This window comes from Emydura macquarii, unplaced genomic scaffold (genome assembly GCF_026122565.2).
Source record: "Emydura macquarii macquarii isolate MOO-44397 ecotype Brisbane River unplaced genomic scaffold, CSIRO-AGI_Emac_v2 contig_1390, whole genome shotgun sequence".
NCBI classification, from domain to species: Eukaryota; Metazoa; Chordata; order Testudines; family Chelidae; genus Emydura; species Emydura macquarii.
The window spans coordinates 21,151,301-21,170,734 of record NW_027131527.1 but is presented as its reverse complement, the minus strand read 5'-3'; the positions used below and the strand labels follow the sequence as shown (position 1 = coordinate 21,170,734).

General features: G+C 44.2%; 1 protein-coding gene across 3 annotated transcripts in view; it reads right to left on the bottom strand.

Moving 5' to 3' along the window:
- Window positions 1-800, bottom strand: part of HECTD2 (HECT domain E3 ubiquitin protein ligase 2) — a 97,609-nt gene extending 96,809 nt beyond the window's left edge. For all 3 annotated transcript variants that reach the window (XM_067552833.1, XM_067552831.1, XM_067552832.1), the window contains exon 1: window positions 532-800. In XM_067552833.1, coding sequence (XP_067408934.1) covers window positions 532-732 — 201 coding nt within the window. In that variant the 5' untranslated portion in view covers window positions 733-800. The remainder of the gene's footprint in view (window positions 1-531) is intronic.
- Between the last annotated feature and the right edge of the window lie 18,634 nt (window positions 801-19,434).

Sequence of the window (19,434 nt, the reverse complement as noted above, 5' to 3'; positions counted from 1 at the left end):
AGAACCTTCAAAATAAATTCTTTACATGCAATACAATGGATTGAAAATAATTAACATTACCTTACTTTTAAGATGGTAATTTTACCATAAGTATATTAAAGTGTTTTTAAAACCATTTGCAGTGTCGTATACCTCATCATAATATACCTTACTCATGTCCAACAAAAACAGAAGAGTCACTATAAAACGTTAAACAACAACCACATGTAAATTTAGAATTCACATCTACGTCACTGATTATTGGTATGCATTCTAAAAAATGAAAACTAAAAACAAAAAACTTAAAGCGTGTAATGTTAAAAAATGCCCATTTACTAAGACTAAAATAATAAATAAAGCAAAATTAAAAGAGACTTAAAAATTAATCGTTTTCCAGGATTTCAGCCCTTCTAAAAAAAATTAGATTAAATCTGAGTTATTCTCCCTAATGAAAAGAAGTGACAGGTCACACAATCCCCTTCATAATGATTCATAAAGCATCTGTGTCAAGAGCCTTATGGCATCACGAAAAGGCACTTGCTCTCCACATACCCCAGCAGCAGTACTAGATGCAGTCAGGATAGGAGGCAATTTCTCTCTCTCCTTTTCTTTCTCCCCGTCTTCCTCTTCCTCTTCCACTGACGGGGGAACAAAACTGTCCTCGCTCATTTTGCAACCCAGCAAGGCCCCTTTCTCGGTAACAGCGGGGAGATCTGAGCTGGCTGTGGCAGCCTGCGGGGTCTGTAGTGACATCGCTACTTCTCCCAGTCAACACGCACTGGTTTGACACACCTCCTCCGCCCCCACCAACACCCCCGAATAGCCCCTATACCTCAGTCACCCCCAGACTCATCACCCCAACAACCCACGGTCTCCCCACGCGCGTCTTCAGCCTCCCCTAAGACACCTGCCCCTTCGGTCACCTGCCCCAACCAGGTCACCCCCAACCACCTCCGCAAAAGCACGAAGGCCATTCAACACCCCCAAGGAAGAGAACCACGCACCTCCGCAGCCCTCCCAGCTTCCCCTAACGGCCCCTGCCCAGACAGCCCGCGCACTACGGGCACAAGCAGCGACGCCGCAGCGGGCGCTACTACCCGGCTTCTCAACCCCCCCCTCCCCAGCACCGCTCGGCGGGGGGGAGCGCGGCCCTGCCGGCGCCGTCCGCCCTCGGCCCAACGGCCCGACCTATCCTGCTCCCCACTCGCGGAACCCTGCCCGCTGCCCTCAGCGCTCCAGGCGGCCGCGGCTCCCCGCGCCCCTCACAGCCGCCGCGCCGCCTACAGCCCGAGAGCAGGACGAGGGGCAGGCGCAGCCGCCATGTTGTTTACGGGCTGCTCCTGGAAACGCGCTTGGCGACAGGAGCGAGGCGCGGAGACAGCGGGGGACACGGCTACGGAAACGTAACTCAGCAGCGTAAGAAATGCCGCGGGGCCCCCACCGCGTCACGGGGCGCTTGCAGGGGCTGCCCGCTCGTTCTGCGCAGCCGCAAGGCGCACACCCCAGAGCTCCCGGAGGGCGGCTGTAAGGGCGCCAGCCAACGCAAGGCTTTCTGTCAGGGGCGTAGGGCCCCCGCAACGCCCTCCCCAGGAGGGTCTGACACAAAGCTCGCAAAGGGGCCCCGCTGAGGGAATCTCTCCGACCCACAGTGGGGGGTGCCCTCCGCAGTACCCGTCAACGCCATGGACCGCCACACCGCCCTGCCCCCAGAGGGAGCCTCGTCTGCCTGTTCCGCACTGCAGCCTCTCTCCACCCCCGCAGAGAAACCCTGTCCCTCCCTTTGCCCCTGCTCACAGGGCCCCTCTCCCTCCTCAGAGAGAGAATTTCTCCTCCTCCCCGTAATCAAAGCAGCCCTTCCTCTGTCGCACCCCGGTTTGCCCAGATGGAGGCTAATTCTCCTTACACCCAGCAGTCTCCCCGCCCCATCTCCTTAGCCCCCTCCCCAGAATTGCAAAGCCATTCGGGGATCAAACCCCAGTCACATTAAAGAGGCAATTTCCAGCTATGAACCATCGTTCACCATCGGGGACTGTGCAGCTCACGAAGCCCGTGTCAAAGCGCTTGAGGGGCTGGGGACAAAGCATCCCCATCAAGGGGTGCAGCTAGGCAACAAAGTTCACCAGGAGACAGGTGAAGCCAGAGCCCTGACCAATGACCATCTTCAGGAAACAGTGCAAAACTTTCCTCTTCCAAAAAGCCTGTCCATCCTAAGAGTGAGTGATACACACCCTCTTACACCCACTAAACCCCACTCAGCCAACCAAAGAAGGGGGAAATAAAATCTAAACATACCCACACCCTACCCCAAGCAAATATTTTACCCTGGAAAGGGGAAAGTACCACAGACTTCAGAAAGTCTACTAGGGACTTCATTCTTGCGATTGATTTTACATGGAAGGTCCTTAGATTCTTGATGGGTGGCAGTATAAAACATTTTAGAAAAATACAGAAGGTAGAAAGGAGGGAGAGAGGCGTCCACCAATAATTGACTTTGTTTTAGCTTGCTACAATACTTTAATTTTCTGAGCACAATAAGCAGTAGGGGGATAGGTTTGCTCTCAATTTCCATACATTCCTCTGGTGTCCCCAGCCTATTAATTTATTTCCAGGAGTCTCAATAATATTTCCTTATCAATCTAAAATGTGTTACCAAATTGCTGCTGCATGATTGCCAGTTTCTCTTTTCTCATCAGAATGGACAGCATTTTTTAAAACTAAAAACCAAGACTCTTTTCTTAATATTGTCACATATTGGATAGTTTGAATACAGCGGTGAACTGAGAACACCTGCCAGTATGAAGAAAGTACCTAATTTTTTCCCTTGACAACAAATAGCTGTACCAGGTTCTCTGTTTTAATGTGGAACCTGCTTATTTATGTTCTAGGTCCACCCTGGCATGGCACTACCTCACTGACTCTTGAATGGTCCAGAAAACACAAGACCCGGATTTAGAGCACCATAGACTCAGTAGCACTCTAAATCTCACAACAATTCAATAGAGAGATTCCCATCATCAACACAGCCCGTCATCAACACAGCTATCTCAGGTTCAGTTTGGAGATGGGAACTTGGAATGGAACTATGGACTGTCAAGTGCAGAGTGGTCAGACAGATGGCTGATTATATTGAAACCAACACAAAGTACTAATTTTATTATAAGGAGCCCAATATCAGGGTTGTTTAAAAAAATTGGGAGGAGGGTGTTTCAGGGTACTAAGTCATCAATTTCTGCCATATTTAAGCTTTCATTTAAGGCAAAAACTTCTAGCCCCTGTGGTTGTAGAGCTTCTACTCCAGTTGTGAACAATGCTCTGTCCTCTGACTGCTTCAGCTGAACATAGATATTCCAGGAGTGTGAATTTGACAAGACTGGTCAGGTTCATTAATATTGAGAAAGGGAAACTGTGAAACCGTCAATTTCACTGGCTGGTTGGGGAAACTATGAGCAGCAGCCAAGGTCTTCCTGCGGGCAGGGACAGAGTAGCAGTCCCTGCAGTTCTGGCACAGTGTTGGGAAGAGGCATAGTAGGACAACCCCCTCAACAGTCTGGCAGCTGTTGTGGGGACAGAAGGCAAAAAAGGGGAGATGTTTTATGTTCTGGGCCCATTTATTATACCAAAAAATAATAGAGAGAGTAACCTCTTCCTGTCAGCAGCCAAAGAGGGGGAGAGGGAATAATTCAAATTTATATCAGACACCCATTAGCCACAGGTTGATAGATAAAAAATAAAATTCCAGAGTAGGATGCAGGGGAGGGTAGAAACTTAAGTTTTTAAACAGCAGGATCTTATATCCTTCACAAACCCATCAGACTTCAAAGAGAAGCATTGATACAATACCACTAATCCAAGCTCAGTCTTATTACTGTTTGATATTATTCTGTATTATATAGTTAGCAGGAATTACAATTTTGTCTTTAGAATGTTGTTTCTCAAAACTTACAATCACATGTAAAAAAAAAACCCCATACACACACACACAAAGAGCAAACAAAGAAGTAAAAATAAAGCAGGCAGAAGCTGGGAGCTATTGAGTTTATTGCACTAAATGCAGCATGTATGAGTAGGCTGTGTGTGTATTCAGTGGGAATAGCTCTCCAAGAGAGGGGACCCATGTTATTATGAGGAGACAGGTAATAGTAATAGGGGATTTGATCATTAGAAATATAGATGGGTTTGTGATGACCAGGAGACCTGCATTGTGAATTGCTGGAGGGTGCAAAGGTGCAGACCTCTCAAAACGTCTACCCAGGTTTACATGAGGTTCTGGGAAGGAGCCAGTGGTCGTGGTACATGTAGGAACCAATGGAAAGGAAAAGGTACATGTAGGAACCAAAGGAAAAGGTAGGAGAGAGATCTTGGAGATCAATTTTAGGCTGCTAGGTAAGAAATTAAAGCCCACGACCTCCATGGTACCATTCTCTGAAATGGTACTAGCTCCAAGCACAGAGCCAGTTAGACAGGCAGAACTGCATGGTCTCACTGTGTGGATGAGATGATGGTGTTTGACAGAGGGATTTTAATTTATTGGAAATTGGAAAATCTTTTGGGAAAGGAGGAAGGATAGGCTCCCTAAACCAAAACAGAACCAGATTGCTGGCAGGTAAATTTAAAAAGTTTTGGAGGAGTTTTTAAAGTAAGGGAAGGGGGAAAGCTGACGTGTGGAACACACGGTTTGGACAGATACATCCTTTAGGGGAAGATTTATTAAAGGGAATACTCTATATCCTAGTAAAGAGGAGAGAATAGAAGTTATTAAAGTACAAATAGGAACTGAAGAGAAACAGTCAAATGAAAGAGAGTCCCATTCAGTTACATCATATGAAGGCAGACAACTGAATATTGACAAATTTTCTAAGTGCTTGTTTACAAATGCAAGAAGTCTAAATACTAAGATGGATAACCTTGAGTGCTTCTTATTAATGAGGATATTGATATAATAGGCATCAAAGAAACTTGATGGAATAATGATAACCAATGGGACATGTTAATACCAAGGTACAAAATATATAGGAATGACAGAGTAGGTTGTGCTGCTACGGGAGTGGCACTATAAATGAAAGAAAGCATAGAATCAAATAGAGTAAAATCTTAAATGAATCAAACTGTACCATAGGATCTCTAGGGGTAGAAATTCCATGCTTGAATAATAAGACTATAGCAGCAGGAATAAACTACCAAGCAACTGACCAGGATGCTGATGATGACTGTGAAATGCTCAGCGATATTAGAGAGGCTACAAAAACAGAAAAAACAATCACGATGCGGGATTTCAGCTGTCCCCATATTGACTGGGTACATGTCACCCCAGGATGGGATGGAGAGAGAATATTTCAAGACAACATTAACAACTGAGTATTGGAGTAGCTAGTTCTAGAAACCACAAGGGGAGATGCAATTTTTGATTTACTCCTAAGTGATGCACAGGATCTGGTCCAAGAGGTCAATATAACTGAACCGTTTGGTAATAGTGACCATAATTTAATTAAATTAAACATTCTTGTAGGGGGAAAACTACTAAAGAAATCCATCACAGTAGCATTTAACGTCAAAAAGGGGAACTACACAAAAACGAGAAGGCTAGTTAAATAGAAAAGGAACAGTCAGAAGAGTGAAATGCTTGCAAGCTGCATGGAAACTATTTAAAAACTCCATAATAGAGTCTCAAAATGCATACCCCAAATAAAATTAAAAGAAAAACAATAAGAGTACCAAAAAAGTGCCACCATGGCTAAATGATAGAGTAAAAGAGGTGATTGAAGACAAAAAAACATCTTTTAAAAATTGGAAATCAAATCCTATAGAGGAAAATAAAAAGGAACATAAACTCTGGCAAGTAAAGTGTAAAGTATACTTAGGCAGGCCAAAAAGGAATTTAAAGAACAACTAGCAAAGGACACAAAAACTAGCAATAAAACATTTTTAAGTGCATTAGAAGCAGGAAGATTGCCAAACAATCAGTGTGGCCACTGGACAATTGAGGTGCTAAAGCAGCACTCAAGGAAGAAAAGGCTGTTGTGGAGAAACTAAGGGTATGTCTACACTGCCGGCTCTTTGGGGATTGATGCAGCAGGATTGATTGAGCGGGCTGTGAAGATCCGCTCAATCGATCTGAGACGTACTCTCCGGTCGACGCGATTAATCCACGAAAGTAGTAAGGGCATCTCCTGTTGACGCAGCACAGTGAAGACGTCGCAGTACGGCAGTGTAAGTAAGTTGACTGGAGAGACACAAGCTACAGTATGTAGCTTACTTATCTCCTTTCGACAACCTGTGGCAGCGTGGACCAATCATTAATGAATTCTTTGGCCCTGAAGCCAAGGGAGACTGCACCTATTCTTAGCCCACCACTAGCAGAGACCACCATGGATTGGGACCAGCTGTGAGATGGTGGGTCAGGAACCAGTTGTGACAGCAAGGTGCCCAGCCCCAGCAATTGCAAAAACTATTAAAGTGACTGGGAGCACAAGGCCAGATTTGGGTCATGTGATACCAACCCCCTACTTTGAGCGTGGCTGTACAGCTGATGGAAGATTTCCTGGCAGCCAGAGGCTCCTGCAGTGCAATACCACCCTCCAGCCTTTGGCCGACTGTCGGGCAGGGCCTGCCTTGCGACGATGGCTGGTTTGAGCATTTACGATGTCAACACCCTGAGGCAGTCGGCTCCTATGGCCAGGTGTGCACCAGCAAAACCCATGCCTGTCAACCCTGTGCTGCCAAGGGCCTTGGGAAGCCACTCTTACAAGCCCTAGTTGATTCTGGCTGTGGGCAGACTTTAGTGTGTCAGTGGCTGATTCTGACCCACAGCCAGATCTGAGGTCAGATTCCCCTCCACTGCATGCATGAGGACGTGAAGATGTATGCCAAGGCCAACGTGGCGCTGATGGTGGATGGACTGATCTGGACAATGCCCAGGAAGGTTGCCCCAGAGTTGCCCTATCCCATCATCCTTGGCCGAGACTGGCTCAAGTTCCTCCGAGTTCTACGAACCATCAACCTCTGAGGACGCCCATCCAGATGACTCTCGAGGGGGATCACCCCAACAATATGGAGGTAGAAACAGAGGAGTCAGACCTAGGTGAACTCGAGGGAGACTTGATGGAACTAGAGGAAGAGGAACCTGACACCTGTGATCAGCCCACCGCACTGGCAAAATGGGTCTCCATGGATGATGAGTTGCCTACCCCGCCAGAAGGGGAAGATGCCTGACTAGACGTGGCTGTGGACTTCTGCAGCGATTAATAAGATGATCTCATGTTGAGCAGTTGGCCTGTGTGGATGGCATTGCAGTAGACCCACAGTGGGCCAATCAGTGGCTCTGATTCAAGCTCATCAGAGACTGGCTGTACCAAGTTGAATGGGACCCTTGGACCCAGGAGCCCTGGTCCCTCGCTGCCATTGATGAGCTATGCAGTTATTGGCCCACAATGTCTTGGCCACCAGCCACGTGGTCCTGGAAAAAACCCTAGCCTGGGTACTGGCTCAGTTTTTCTGGCCCAGTGTCCACTGGGACGTTAAAGACTACTGTGCCTTGTGCCTGGTGTGCCAGTTGTCGGCACAGGCAGGGGTACTGAAAGCCCCCCGGTCTCCCTTCCACTGGTGGGCACGCCATTTGAGAGGGTTGTCATAGACTTGGTGGGGCCCCTCGCAAAGAGTGCCGCGGGCTTCCAGTACATCCTTGTGGTTGTGACTATGCCATTCGCTTCCCAGAGGCCATGCCCTTGAGGAGTGCCACTGCCCGGACCACTGTGCTGGAACTTTTAAAGATCTTTGCCTGAGTGGACTTGCCCTGTGGAGATCCAGGTGGACCAGGGGACGAATTTCATGTCCTGACTTCTCCGAGAGGTTTGTGACCTCCTGGGGATAAAAAGGCTCCAGACATTCTGATATCATCTCCAGACAGCCGGACTGGTTAAGCGCTTCAACCAGACGCTAAAGAATATGCTCTGGAAGTTCCCCCTGGAGGAACTCAGCCGCTGGAACCAGGTCATTCCTCCCCTGTTATTGGCGGTGCAAGAAGTTCCATAGGTCTCCACAAAATTCTCACCTTTTGAATTTCTATACAGCCACAGGGCTTGCTGGATCTCATCCGGGAGATGTGGGAGCAGACCCCATCTCAGGCCGAGGGTCTACTCCAGTAAGTGTTCCAACTACAGGAATGCCTCACCAAGGACAGGGCTCTCGCAAGGGAGAATCTCCAAGTGGCCCAAGGGGCACAAGCGAGAGGCTATAATCGGGAACACGTGATCAGACCTTCGAGCCAGGGGATCGAGTCCTCGTCCTGCTCCCCTCCAATGAGTCTAAGCTGTTGGCCTGCTGGAAGGGTCCATATGAGGTAATCTTCTGGACAGGCCTAGTCAACTGCAAGGTCCACCAGCCAGACAGAAGGAAGAAGCACCAGGTGTATCATATTAATTTTCTGAAGCCATGGTGTGAACAGGAAGGATTCCTGATCACCCTGTACCCCCCAATCCTGAACTAGGACCCCAGGCATCCATAGCAACCAAGTCTGCTTGGGGATACTCTCTCAGAAGAACAATTGAAGCAGGCCAGGTGTCTTATTGAGATTTTTCCCAGGACTTTTATAGCTGTGCCCAGGCAAATTATCCAGATCCACCACACCATCTCCACCGATCCTGGAAAGGTCATTCAGGGGATGACCCGATCACTCCCATGCCACATATGGGAAATGGTGGAACAAGAGGTCCAAGCCACGTTGGAATTCTTAGTCATTGAGTGATCCTCCAGTGAGTGGCGGAGCCCTATCACGCTCATCTCCAAGCTGGAAGGGACCCGTCATTTCTGTATCGACTTCGGGAGGGTCAACAGAATATCAAGATTCGCCGCATACCCAACGCTGCAGATAGACGAGCTCCTTGACCGCTTGGGGGAGACACAGTATATTACTACCCTTGATTTACCAAAGGGATACTGGCAGATCCCACTGGAGCCTGGCTTGAAGGAAAAGACAGCCTTTGCCACCTCCAGTGGACTCTTGGATGCTCTTCAGCCTTCATGGAGCCCCTGTAACCTTCCAGCAACTCATGGACTGCCTGCTGTATCCTCACCCACTCCGCTGGAAACAGAGGGGCGGGGAAGATAGAGGAAGTATAAAGGGAGGGCCCTCTAGCTCAGTTGGGGAGAAAGCTGTTGGAGGAGAAGGAAGTCTTTCCCCCACTGCCATAGCTGCCTCCGTCTGGGATGCCGAGGAGCTGCCGTAGCTGCCATTAGCTGTTTACCCTAGGGAGACTGATGACCCCGAACCTCAGGTACCTCTACCGAAGACCTGAGCCCTAGATCGCTTGGTGCTCAGCCCTTTACGTGGGCCTCTAGACAGTGTTTGGCGCTCACCCCTGCCTGAGAGCCCTAAACTGTGTTTGGTGCTTACCCCTGCCTGAGGACCTGGGGCCACAGATTGCTTGGTGGCCCTGCCCTACCTGAGGGCCTGGGCATCAGAGAGAGCTAATTCTCTGAGCCTGCCTGCACTGGTATGACAGCACAGGGTGTGGTCTCCCTCTCGGACTGACAAGGAGGGATGGCCCTGCACCCCTATAATCAGACACATAGATGAACACAATATGTTGGGTAAGAATCAACATGGCTTTTGTAATGGGAGGTCATGCCTCACCAATCTATTAGAGTTCTTTGACAACAAGAACTTGTGGACAAGGGTGATTCAAGAATATTGTGTACTTGGACTTTCAGAAAGCCTTTGACAAAGTCCATCACCAAAGGCTCTTTAGCAACGTAAGGAGTCATAGACTACGTCCTCTCATGTATCAATAACTGGTTAAAAGATGAGAAACAAAGGGTAGAAATAAATGTTCAGTTTTCACAGTGAAGAGAAGTAAATTTCAGGGTCCCCAAATGATCTGCTCTTGGACCGATGCCGTTCAACATATTTATAAATGATCTGGAAAAAGGGGTAAACAGTAAAGGGGGGAAAGTTTGCAGATGAAATAAAATTACTAAAGATAAAGAAGTCCAAAAGTGACTGCAAAGAGTCACAAAGGAATCTCACAAAAATGGGTGACTGGGAAACAAAATAGCAGATTAAATTCAATGTTGATAAATGCAAAGTAATGCACGTTGGAAAACACAGTCCCTACTATACATTTAAATGATAGGGTCTAAATTAGCTGTTACCACTCAAGAAAGAGATCTTGGAGTCATTGTGGATAGTTCTCTGAAAACATCTGCTCAATGTGCAGCATCAGTCAAAAAAGCTAACAGAAGTTTAGGAACCATCAGGAAAGGGATAAAATAAGACAGAAAATATCATAATGCCATCATATAAATCCACAGTACACCCACACCTTGAATGCAGCATGCAATTCTGGTGGCCCCATCTCGAAAAAGATATATTAGAATTAGAAAAAGTACAGAGAAAGACAACAAAAATTATTAGGTGTATGGAACAGCTTCCAAATGAGGAGAGATTAAAAAAAGACTTTTCTGCTTGGAAAAGAGATGACTGAGAGGGGATATGATAGAGGTCTATAAAATCATGAATGGTGTGGAGAAAGTGAATAAGGAAGTGTTATTTACCCCTTCACAAAACACAAGAAACAGAGGTCACCCAGTGAAATAAATAGGCAGCAGGTTTAAAACAAACATAGGGAAATTCTTCTTCATAAAAAGCAGTCAACTTGTGCAACTTGTTGCCCGGGGATGCTGTGAATGCCAAAAGCATAACTGGATTAAAAAAAGAATTGAATAAGTTCATGGAGGATAGGTCAATCAATGGCTATTAGCCAAGATAGTCAGGGACGCAACCCCATGCTCTGGGTGTCCCTAAACCTCTGACTGCCAGAATCTGGGACTGGACAACAGAGATGGATCACTTAATAAATTGCTATGTTCATTCCCTCTGAAGCATCTCATACTGCCACTGTCAGAAGACAGGATACTGGGCTAGATGGACTATTGGTCTGACCCAATATGGCCATTCTTAAGTTCTTACATTATCTGAGGTATGATATTTTCTTCCCAATTTCAAATGATGCTCTTTAAACTTCTTCCAAATAAAAGAACTGACTCAGAATTCCAAAGACCATCTCCAATATTTAACTGCCAAATGAGAACATAATATTGCCTTTTGGCAACCACTTTCTCATCTTCAGTGCATTTAGACAAAGCTCTGGAGAACTAGAAGTAAGTTAGTAACTATTCCCACAGCTTTTGCACAGTTGCTTGCAATGCTGTACTATGAAAAAGAATGTGAAATCATCTTCATGACACAGGACACATTGATTGTGCTAGAGCCTCTGAAGCAACACAGCCACTTTTCATCACACTGCTGGCAGATTCTGTCTGTAAAGGGGGTGGAAGCACGAGGGGGTGGGAATCCTTCAGAGGAGGAAGGGAACTATGGCTGCCATGTCATGCAGTTGCACAGATTGGTTTTATTTCTTTGAAGCTACAGTATTAGCAGCCAATTTTAATTAGAATTCTCCTCAGGCTACTCTAATTTATGCCTGGAAAATGGCCCTACATAGCAGCCATATCAGAGGAGTGCAAAGATGAGCTTTTTTAAAAAAATCTTTCCAATGTGTGATTTTTCAGATGAAGACAAAGCATATACTTTTTCTGAACATTGCCAATACTCAAATTACTCCATGGTGTGTGGGATGAGGTGATGAATGTAGAGTTATATAGGCTCTACGTAAGGATTCAGACTTTGAATTAAATTTGCAATAATTAATGAAGTTTTTGCTTTCCTTTATTGAGTTTAACTGAAACCTTAAGTTTATTAGATTTAATTAAGAATGTGATTTTTCCCCTTTCTCAGAGTTAAATTTAAAATTCATTTAAAAGCTAGTTTTACTAAAAGATAACTTGTTTAACTTTCAGGTCAGTTTGATCACCATGTTTGGTTCCCAAATGCTTCCAGTAGCTTATACAAACATAAATAATCAAGCACAGTTGCACAAACACCAAACATTCACTTGCTTATCTTCTGCCTTTTGTTATCAAGAAATCACATTACCATGGGCATTACAACAACTTCAGTACTGGAATTTATGCTCCCATGGGCAGAGCCTTAGCTGGAGTAAATTGGCGCAGATGCATTGTGAAGCTATCCCAATTTACATTAGCTGAGCTGTGCCCCTCCTCCCACCCAGGCCTGCAAAGTATAGTAAATCCTAATAAAATGAAGCAAAAAGAAGTAGAAACATAGAAAGGTGATTATTCAAATGAATTCACATTATTTACTTCAACTCTATTGAGAGATAAATATTCAAGTTTAGACTCCTTCAAAAGCACTGAAATCATTTTCTACCAACCTCATGTTCACAAAAATCCAGTGCAATATTAAGATGAGAATTCCTTTCTTATTGTCCATAAACATATTGATGCAAATCCTCAGCTGATGTAAAACTGGCTTGGCTCCACTGATGCAAATAAAGCTACACTAATTTACACCAGCTGAAGATCTGATCCATTATATCTGTGCTGATAGACACACAACTTCATCCCAACTGTTGATTTTTCTGTTACCAGAAAAAAAAAAAAAAAAAGATGATCTTAAGGCAAAACAAAGACATTTCCCCCACTCCTAACAAACATATAAAATACTTTTTAGACTGAAAATAATGTATATCTACAATCCAAGTATTTAAACTATAATTGTTCACAATACAATAAGTGTCCCAGGGTATGTCTATGCCGCTGTCAGATCAACCTATCTGGATCGATTGAGCAGTCAGTGAAGACCCGCTCAATCGATCCGGAAGTCGACACTGGTAAACCACCCCTTCAAGTGGCGTAGCGCTGCGTCGACGGGAACGTGGTTCCCGTCAGCGCAGTGCAGTGAAGACACCATGCAGAAGGGAAGCACAGCAGTTGACAGGAGTAGCTGTCAGTAGTACACAGAGTAGCTTGCGTAACTCCCGTCGACTGCTGCCGAATCACCAAATCAGTGTAGACCAGGGCCCAGAAAATGTTCGCCACTTTCATAACATAGCAATCTTACCTGATTTGGAGTGTTATTTCCAGTTTCTCTCAACTGGAAGAAGAGATTTCTGAATAATTCAAAAAATAATTCCCAAATATTTTTCTCCTATTTAAAAAGTTTGTCATCCAATAAGGGAAAAGAAACCATTCCACATGATGCAGGTGACCAATGGCAAACTATGGAAGTGAGCAGTTTGCAAACGATCCCTGGGCTGAAATATGCTCACAAAAGTATTTCGCAAATGTTTAAAAATAAATACATTAGTTAGTAGAAGTCACTATGTGTTTAAGATTCATGAAACGGGAACGGGAGCTAAATTCACTGGAAAATTTATTCACAATGAACAATTCAACCAATTCTGATCACAAGTTCCCTGACAAGCATAAAATGAAAAACAAATAGGGTCCAATTTACCCGATTTTACTCCATTAATGCTGATTGGAAAAACTCTAAGGATGGATTTGTCCTATTGAGTACTTTTGCTGTCCCGCACTTGCTTTGCTACTAGCTGCAGTGATGCTGTAGATCCTGATGCAAACTGGAACATCACCATGCATCTCAGTAGTTGATGTGGCCTCTGTCCTAAGAAGTGTTAGTTTGGGTTTTCTGTTCCATTACTGATGTATACATATTCTTAGTTTATTATTTGTATTACCATAGTAGCTTGAACCCAGTCAAGGATCTGGATCCCATTGTGCTAGGTGCTGTACAAACACAGAACAAAAAGACAGTCCCTACCCCAAAGAGTTTATAATCTAAATATAAGAGAAAAGACAACAGATGGATACAGAGAGCCTGACAGAGTACAAGGAAAACAATGAGACAATGCTGGTCAGCATCATAGGCTGTAGTCACAACACACAGCCTGCCTAGTCATTGTCAAGTTTTTTCATAGGCACCATGGCAAAGGAGAGTTTTGATGAGGGATCTGAAGGTGAACAATGAGGTAGCTTTGTTAATGTTTACAAGGAGTTTCTCCCAAATGTTTGGGGCAGGATGGCAGAAAGCACAAAGGTACTTGTCTGAAAATTTAATAAGTGTATGATGGAGGCAGGCATCATGGGCCAGCTGAGGGCAGTGGTTTGACTTTCTGATCTGATTATTTCCTGTGTTTCTATCTCTCCAGGATACTTTTTCCTCATATTTTTCTTGAGTGTATGCTTAGGTCTCTCACAGTTCCCAGTATAGAAAATTGAGATTTAAATAATAGGTATGAACTTAGTGAGGTGGCCCCTGAGAAGAGTAGGGAAAAGGCGGGGTTGAAGTAGACTGGTTGAAACAGGAAAGAGATGCAGGCTTCAGACAGCTGTATTCCTCTCTATTCTGCATAAAGTTATATATCACTTTGTAAGTTATTTTCAAGGAATCTTACTGCTGCATGGCTATTTGTGGCTTGGCTTTTTCTCCTTAGAGTTACAAGCTATCTTCAGTTCAAGCTTTCAAACCAATTTCTCCTTTTTTTGTCCTGGAGGTTTACATGCAAGTCTCAAGGAGGGTGACAGCAGTATCATAGTCTACTTGCCCCTAAGGTACATCTTCCCCATAAAGTGTACGAGGAAAGATGATGCCAGTTTTGATTAATCTGACTTTGAATCTATTTTATTTCCAGATTTTATGCATGGTCCTTCAGACCAATTCCTACTTGAAAAGCAAGATTACCAAGATGAGGCAGATACCAGAGTGCTGGTCTGTAATAGTCTGAGGCAGGATATCATGTCACTTGCTTTGTATTCAGGACTTTGCTTCAGTTTCCTAAATTCTCCCGGCAAAGAACTGTAAACGTGGATAAAGGCGTATTAGGATACAGAGTCCTGTTTAATATGCCTTTGCAAATCTTCACTTATTTACAGATTAATAAAATTGCCTGATTTTCTTTTAAGAAGCAAAAATGTTTGAACTGATGTTACTGCACAATAAAATGAGCAAGAAAGAAAGTCATATTAATAAACTCTCCTTATTACTTTAAAGGAGTTCTATACTGAAATATTAGCACAGTCCTAATGATAGGAAATACAAATAAAATGTGCAAGTCAAGGTGTCAGTGAAACGCTATTTGTATTACAGTTGTTATATAATGTAACTGTGCCTATAGCTCCCTCTTGTGGCTTTCCAGCAGTATATACTAATAGTAATGTCCAAATTACAATATAGCATCTTTCATAAAAATAGCATTATGAACTGCTATAGTCTCATTCCCTGCCTATTTTTTAATTTTCATTACTTCATAGGTATGACAACAAATATAGGACTTCCCAAATGTTGGGCCCGTTTTTAATACTTACTTATTTAGGGCCAGATCATGTATGTGTTTGTCTTTATTTGTATGAATATCTTTTAAATCGATGAGTTCTCACATGAATAATTTAAACACATAGGCATCTGACAAAGTGGGTTTCTGTCCATGAAAGCTTATGCCCAAATAAATTTGTTAGTCTTTAAGGTGTCACAGGACTCTCGCTGTTTTAAACACATATGTAAATCTTTGCATGACTGGGGCCTTGGCACTCTTAGAGTGTTGAGAAATTTCATATCATTTACACACTGTATGGTATTAATCTATGACATGTAACATCTAAACATTAAAAGTACTCATCCTTCCATGTATCTTGGTTGACATTTAATGAAACATTCAGTAAACAATAAATAAATAAATACTTAGCTCTTGTATAGCACTTTTCAGCCATAGACCCTAAAGCAATTTACAAAAGTGGATAAATATTATCCTGATTTTACATATGGGGAAATAATTTTGGCACAGTTAATCCTTTTTTCATAATATGTATCAGGAATGACGCATTTTAAAATGTTGGCAGTTTCAAAGGACAAACAATGGATCATTTTACTGAATATTAATATTAGTATTTTAGAAGGAAAATCAATATTAGGCTGGAACAGCATACAGTATATGGTAATATGGATCTGATCTAACACCTATTGAAGTCTATAGAAAGACTTGGATGGGAGGCTTTCCATTGACTTCAATAGCAGCTGTATTGGGCTCTGTGTATCCTGTCTTCAATCTGTGGGCTTATTTTATATCCTTTTTGTGCAATTCCAGCACCACTGTGACTGCCAACCTTCAGGCATACTACTTTGGATTCAGTTCATGTTTAATCAAATCCTTTATTTAGCCCTGCTCTTAAATTATTTTCAAAATGAGGAGGATTTTCTCAGAATTGATCCTTGTTTGTAATTGTTCAACAAACTTCAAAAAAAGAGCATATATAAATTTACATGGGGATTTGCCAACCCTGGGCTAAAGTTTTCCTTTTGATGTTCAGAATTTGGTATTGTGTGTGTATGATTGGTTACCTAGGTTATGTGGTATGTCACCTAGGTTTCCCGAACAGGGGGCCTCCTAACCTATATAAAGAGGAGGGATGCCTGAACAAATCATAGAGGTTTTGAATACCTCGAGGAGTGAACACTTTATCTGTGACTTCCCTCCCTCTGACTGTTGCTACTTGCTGGCCTCACATTTCTCTCCAACAATGGCAACATGGAGACTCTGATTACCCTCATTTCAGTTAGCACACCTGTTATATGTTGCAATGGTGGCCACAGGTGCCATATACATATAAAACATAGGGCATTTGATCCCAGGTCCTCATCTATCTCCCACCCCTGTTTCTGCTTAGTCTGCAAACATCTTGCATGATGCACCAGGGCTAGATTATGTGAAAATTGCCTCTAGAAAATGACAGACATTTCTGCTGCTCAAGCATCACCTCTTTTAGGCCTGTCTTTCTCTCTCCTTCTTCTCATTGAAGCTTGTGATAATGTATTTAGTTAGTTTGTTTGAAAAATACAATTATTTAAAAATCTGTTCCCAATCTCTTAACTGCCTCCTAACATCCACACTCAAACACACAGTGCCTGTTTACACTAGACTTCCTTAAGGTTCCCCACGTTTGGTATCAGCAGTGGAACTCTACAGGGAGTATTACTGTAGACCCGTTAGTCATATTTAAAACAAATTGCTTAGAAGTGCTCTGAGCACCATTAGACTACACAATGAGTAATCAACATTACTGCTCCCACTGACAGAGCTGTACCAGTGCTGATGCTAGCTCACTGGGGGACCTAAGCGGGAATATTTTTGCCCCCCACCACATACAAATAAGTAATAGTGGGCCCCCTTGAGCTGCTCAGGGCCCTAAGCCATTGCTTAGAGTATGTCTACACTGCGGAGTGAAGTCGATTTAATTTCATTCGACCTTCAGCTGCTGAACTTTAGAAGTCGGAGGAGTGTGATCACACCACGTTCATTGCTTCGGGGGATTATGTCCCCACCAGCCCGCTTGCATCGACAATGAAAGCAGTGCACCATGGGTAGCTATCCCACAGTGCAACTAGCTGCAGGGGCGGTTGGGAAAGTTGTCATCCTCCCAGAATGCAATGTCCTCCCTTCTCCCCCTTCTTGTCCAAAACAAACATACGAACACTTTTTTGCACCATTTTTCGAAACCCTTCAGTCTCTGCCGTGCATACACCATAGCCAGAGAGGCATGGAGCCCACTTGGCTCTGCACTTCATTGTGAGCATCACAAACACCTCACAAATTACTCTGCAGTATTTTGAAGGTTGAGACAGGAGCCGCAACGTGGAAAATTGAGATATTACTCAAGCTGCCCTGCTACAATCCATAGAACAAAACAATTCCCATTTGCTACAGGGTGTCACACACCAGCTGCAGTTGGTGGAGCGTCACTTCTAGTCTCAGAAAACAAGCACTGATGGTGGGATTACATTGTTATGAAGATGTGGGATGATGAACAGTGGCTGCATAACTTTTGTATGCAAAAGGTCACTTTCATGGAACTGTGCAGAGCTGTCAGTTTGGAGTCAGGAAATACACCGTGGGAGCTGCTGTGATACAAGTGTGCAGAGCAATTAATAGATTTCTCCTAAGAAGGGTAGTGACTCTGGGAAACAATGCAGGAAATAGTGGAAGGGTTTGCCGCAATGGGGTTCCCTAACTGTGCGGAGGGGAGGCGATAATGGCATGCATATCCCTATCTTAGCACTGGACCACCTTGCCACAGAGTACATAAACCAAAAGGGATAGTTTTCCATGGTGTTGCAGGCCCTTGTGGATCACAGGAGATGCTTCATCGACATCAATGTGGCATGGTCTGGAAAGCCGCATGACGCATGTATCTTTAAGAACTCAGGTCTGTTCAAAAAGATGCAAGAGGGTACTTTTTTCCCTGACCAAAAATTAAGTATTGGCACTGTTGAAATGCCAATAGTGATCCCTGGGGACCCTGCCTACCCCTTGCTTCCCTGCCTAATGAAGCTGTACACCGGACCCCTGGGAAGTGAGAAGGAGCATTTCAATAATAGGCTCAGCAAGTGCAGAATGGTGGTGGAATGTGCTTTTGGACATTTAAAGGTGCGCTGGTGCAGTTTGCTCACTAGGTTAGACCTCAGTGAAAGCAACATCCCAATAGTTATCTCTGCCTGCTATGTGTGCCATAATGTCTGTGAGACAAAGGGAGAGAAGTTCCCATTGATTTGGGTTGTGGAGGCAGATAGAGTAGCTGCAAATTTTGAGCAGCCAGATACCAATGCAATGCTGAGAGCCAACCATGGAGTGTTACTCATCAGGGAAGCACTGAAAAGTCATTTTTGTACTGAGACACAGTAATAGGCATCACTTATCTGTGCTGTGACTTCCATTCCCATCCCCCACCCTTTCAGCACTGTGTCTGCAGCCCCTCTTCCTCCACCGCCTATCACCATGCTTTTCATAAATAAAGAGTAATGAATTTCAAAGCAGTAAAGATTTCTTGATGATCCTTAACAGTGGAGGGAAAGGAAGAAAATGTAATGGGTCTCATGCATCTTATGGGGATGTTAGGGGATACAGAACCTAGTTTGTTTGTGCAACCAGCAAAGAACCTACTATCCAAGTTCTTAAAGCGGCCAGCGCCTCTTCCTGTTCCCCTCCACTGGTGTCAAATGGGGCACATACTGCACACCCTGCTCAACCTCGTCCTAGAATGCTTGGGAGTGGAGGCTTGGAAAGAGTGGGCCTGTTGAGAGTTTTGCAAGGGCTGCAGAGGGAGTCTATCCTGCCGCTGTTCTTCCTGAAGCTCTACAAGACATCTCAACATGTCTGACTGGTCCCTCATTATATGCAGCATCTTGTCCTGAGTTGCATGCTCATGCTCCTGGGCTGCTTTCCATGTCCATGTTCAGTTTTTCTGATGATTAAATCCTCCAGGCTCTTACTCTGTGTCAGCAGCCACAGAGGCATTCATTATCTCATTGAACATGTCATCCCAAGATTATTTTTCCACCTTCTAACCTGTGACAGCCGCTCAGGAGGAGTAGAGACTGCGTTGAAGGTTACGCTTTTCACTGTAAGGCAAGCAAAGCACAAGGTTTCCATTGATAGTTTGTCATACAGACAAAAAGCAATGTTACAATGTAAAATGCACTCCCTTTTATATTCCCAAGTGAACGCTAGACCCGCATATCAATCTCTACAT